The sequence below is a fragment of the Clupea harengus genome, chromosome 13 (genome assembly GCF_900700415.2).
Source record: "Clupea harengus chromosome 13, Ch_v2.0.2, whole genome shotgun sequence".
NCBI lineage: Eukaryota > Metazoa > Chordata > Actinopteri > Clupeiformes > Clupeidae > Clupea > Clupea harengus.
Window position 1 is genome coordinate 22583613 of NC_045164.1, and position 2500 is coordinate 22586112.

At 51.2% G+C, this 2500-nt stretch overlaps 1 protein-coding gene across 1 annotated transcript in view; it reads left to right on the plus strand.

The window, feature by feature from the left end:
- The window catches only part of peli1b (pellino E3 ubiquitin protein ligase 1b), a 37285-nt gene that overhangs the window by 28989 nt on the left and 5796 nt on the right, over window positions 1-2500 (plus strand). The window contains exons 5-6 of the mRNA XM_031578947.2: window positions 1524-1721; window positions 1916-2104. Coding sequence (XP_031434807.1) covers window positions 1524-1721; window positions 1916-2104 — 387 coding nt within the window. The remainder of the gene's footprint in view (window positions 1-1523; window positions 1722-1915; window positions 2105-2500) is intronic.

Consider the following 2500-nt stretch of genomic DNA (forward strand, 5'->3'; position numbering starts at 1 on the left):
CCGTACACTCCTGCTTAGTGTCGGGGTCCTGGTCATCCTGTTGGTGTTTATTTTGGGACGAGGGCCATCTGGCAGGACATTATCCCCTATTTATTTAGGTTTGACACAGCACTTCACCTAATCATAGAAGAAAGAACGTGTGTGTGTGTGATAGTGCTGTGGGAGCTCTTCTCGTTTGACAAGTAAGGCTGTGTGTTGCTAGGTGTGCTTTTAGCACGACCTGGGATGTACTGGATATACTCCATCCACCTGCTGAAAGCCTATCTATACAGCATGTGCTTTTCTTTAAATAACATGTCACCTCCATCAGCGGCGATTCCCGTAGATATCTTTTTCTGCCTCTCTTACCATAGATGTCTTTTTCTGCCTCTCTTACCATAGATATCTTTTTCTGCCTCTCTTACCATAGATATCTTTTTCTGCCTCTCTTACCATAGATATCTTTTTCTGCCTCTCTTACCATAGATGTCTTTTTCTGCCTCTCTTACCATAGATATCTTTTTTTTGCCTCTCTTACCATAGATGTCTTTCTCCCTCTCTCCCTCTCTTCTCCTGTCTTCTCCCACCATCTCGGGGGTTGTATCCGTGCAGCGGCCCAGCCGTCGTCAGTGCCAAGGCACATACAATTATCCCATTATCCCACTAAGAATGGAAAGGCCCTACTAAATTGAATTATCTTGTCATGCTCCTACTGTATCTCTCTCCACACACACACACACACACACACACACACACACACAGGCTTCACCTTGTCCCTTTGTGATACTCTAGTGCCTGATTTGGATTATTGACGCAATGGACTCTTCCCACCCACGACTAGACAGTAGCTCAATGTATGAGTAACTGTCTGTAGCGTTATGACTTTGACTCTGAATGGACTCTGGGCTGATTCTCCAAAGCCCCTCACGACTCTCGCTCTCTCTCTCTCTCGAACACACACACACACACGCGCGCCATTTCCTTGCTCCCTACTGACTTTTTGTTTTTGTGGCCTGCTGCATTGAAATGGAGAGCATTTGAGGTGTGTGTGTGTGTGTGTGTGCGTGCGTGCGTGCGTGCGTGCGTGCGTGCGTGCGTGCGTGCGTGCGTGCGTGCGTGCGTGCGTGCGTGCGTGCGTGCGCGCGCGCGCGTGCGTGTGATAGAGAGAATGTGTGTGATAGAGAGAATGTGTGTGTGTGTGTGGCGTGCGTGCGCTGGGGGGCCTTCCACAGGTGCTTTTCTTAGAGCTTTAAAGCATCAGATAAGGATGATGCTACAGTAGGGACTGACATGACTGACCACATAAAGCTGCAGTGTATCAGCCTACAAGGGTATGTTTATAACCTTGTCTCTCCACTGTTTCGCTTCCTCTTTTTATCCTTTCTTTCTTTACTCCGTCTTTTCCCTCTTTTTTGTATCCTCTACCTTCTCTCTCTCTCTCTCTCTCTCTCTCTCTCTCTCTCTCTCTCTCTCTCTCTCTCTCTCTCTCTCTCTCTCTCTCTCTCTCTCTCTCTCTCTCTCTCTCTGGTTTTCCTGTCTCTCAGATTGGGCGGTCTACGGAGAGCCCCATAGACTACGTGGTGACGGACACGGTGCCCGGCAGCCAGAGCAACTCCGACACGCAGTCGGTCCAGAGCACCATCTCACGCTTCGCCTGCCGCATCATGTGCCAGCGCACGCCGCCCTTCACCGCCCGCATCTTCGCCGCCGGCTTCGACTCCTCCAAGAACATCTTCCTAGGGGTGAGTGTGCTCTTTTACGTCAGGTCAGAAATTGATACAAGGTACACTGGGAATTGTAGTATCCCCCCGACAGGTTGTTTGGTGGTCAGGGGCAGCCTGCAGCTAGCAGTCCTGTCTCATTTATACAGCTTAGAAGCATCTTTCATCCCTGAGTCTAACCTCTGACCTCTGTCATCTCTACCTCCCCCCCTCAGGAGAAGGCGGCGAAGTGGAAGACGTTGGATGGACAGATGGACGGGCTGACGACGAACGGCGTGTTGGTGATGCACCCGCGAAACGGCTTCACCGAGGACTCCAAGCCCGGCGTCTGGAGGGAGATCTCCGTCTGCGGCAATGTCTTCACGCTCCGCGAGACACGCTCGGCTCAGCAGCGTGGCAAGATGGTGAGCCTGCATCTCACACACACACACCACACACCACACACACACACACACACACACACACACACACACGCACTGTTGATCATTTCCACTCTGACACTGCATACTGTGCCCTCTAACAGTTTCCACTGCAGAGAGGTCGGCCTAAATAGATATGCAGAGGCCCTCTGATGCACATGTGCTCTGAGGGGAAGCCCCGCTTGCCCTTCCAAACCTCGTGGAAACACGGGGTGTTGGAGCCAAAGTAGGTGGTAGAGACACTGGAAACGGTGGGGTCTTAGCCAGCTGTTCCTGCATCTGTTCAGTGGCATGGGAGATTAGGAGGAAAGTGAGATGTCAGATTTGCACACGGAGAGGACCCAGCAGTAGTGTTAGGTGAAAATTCACTCAAGTTACCTC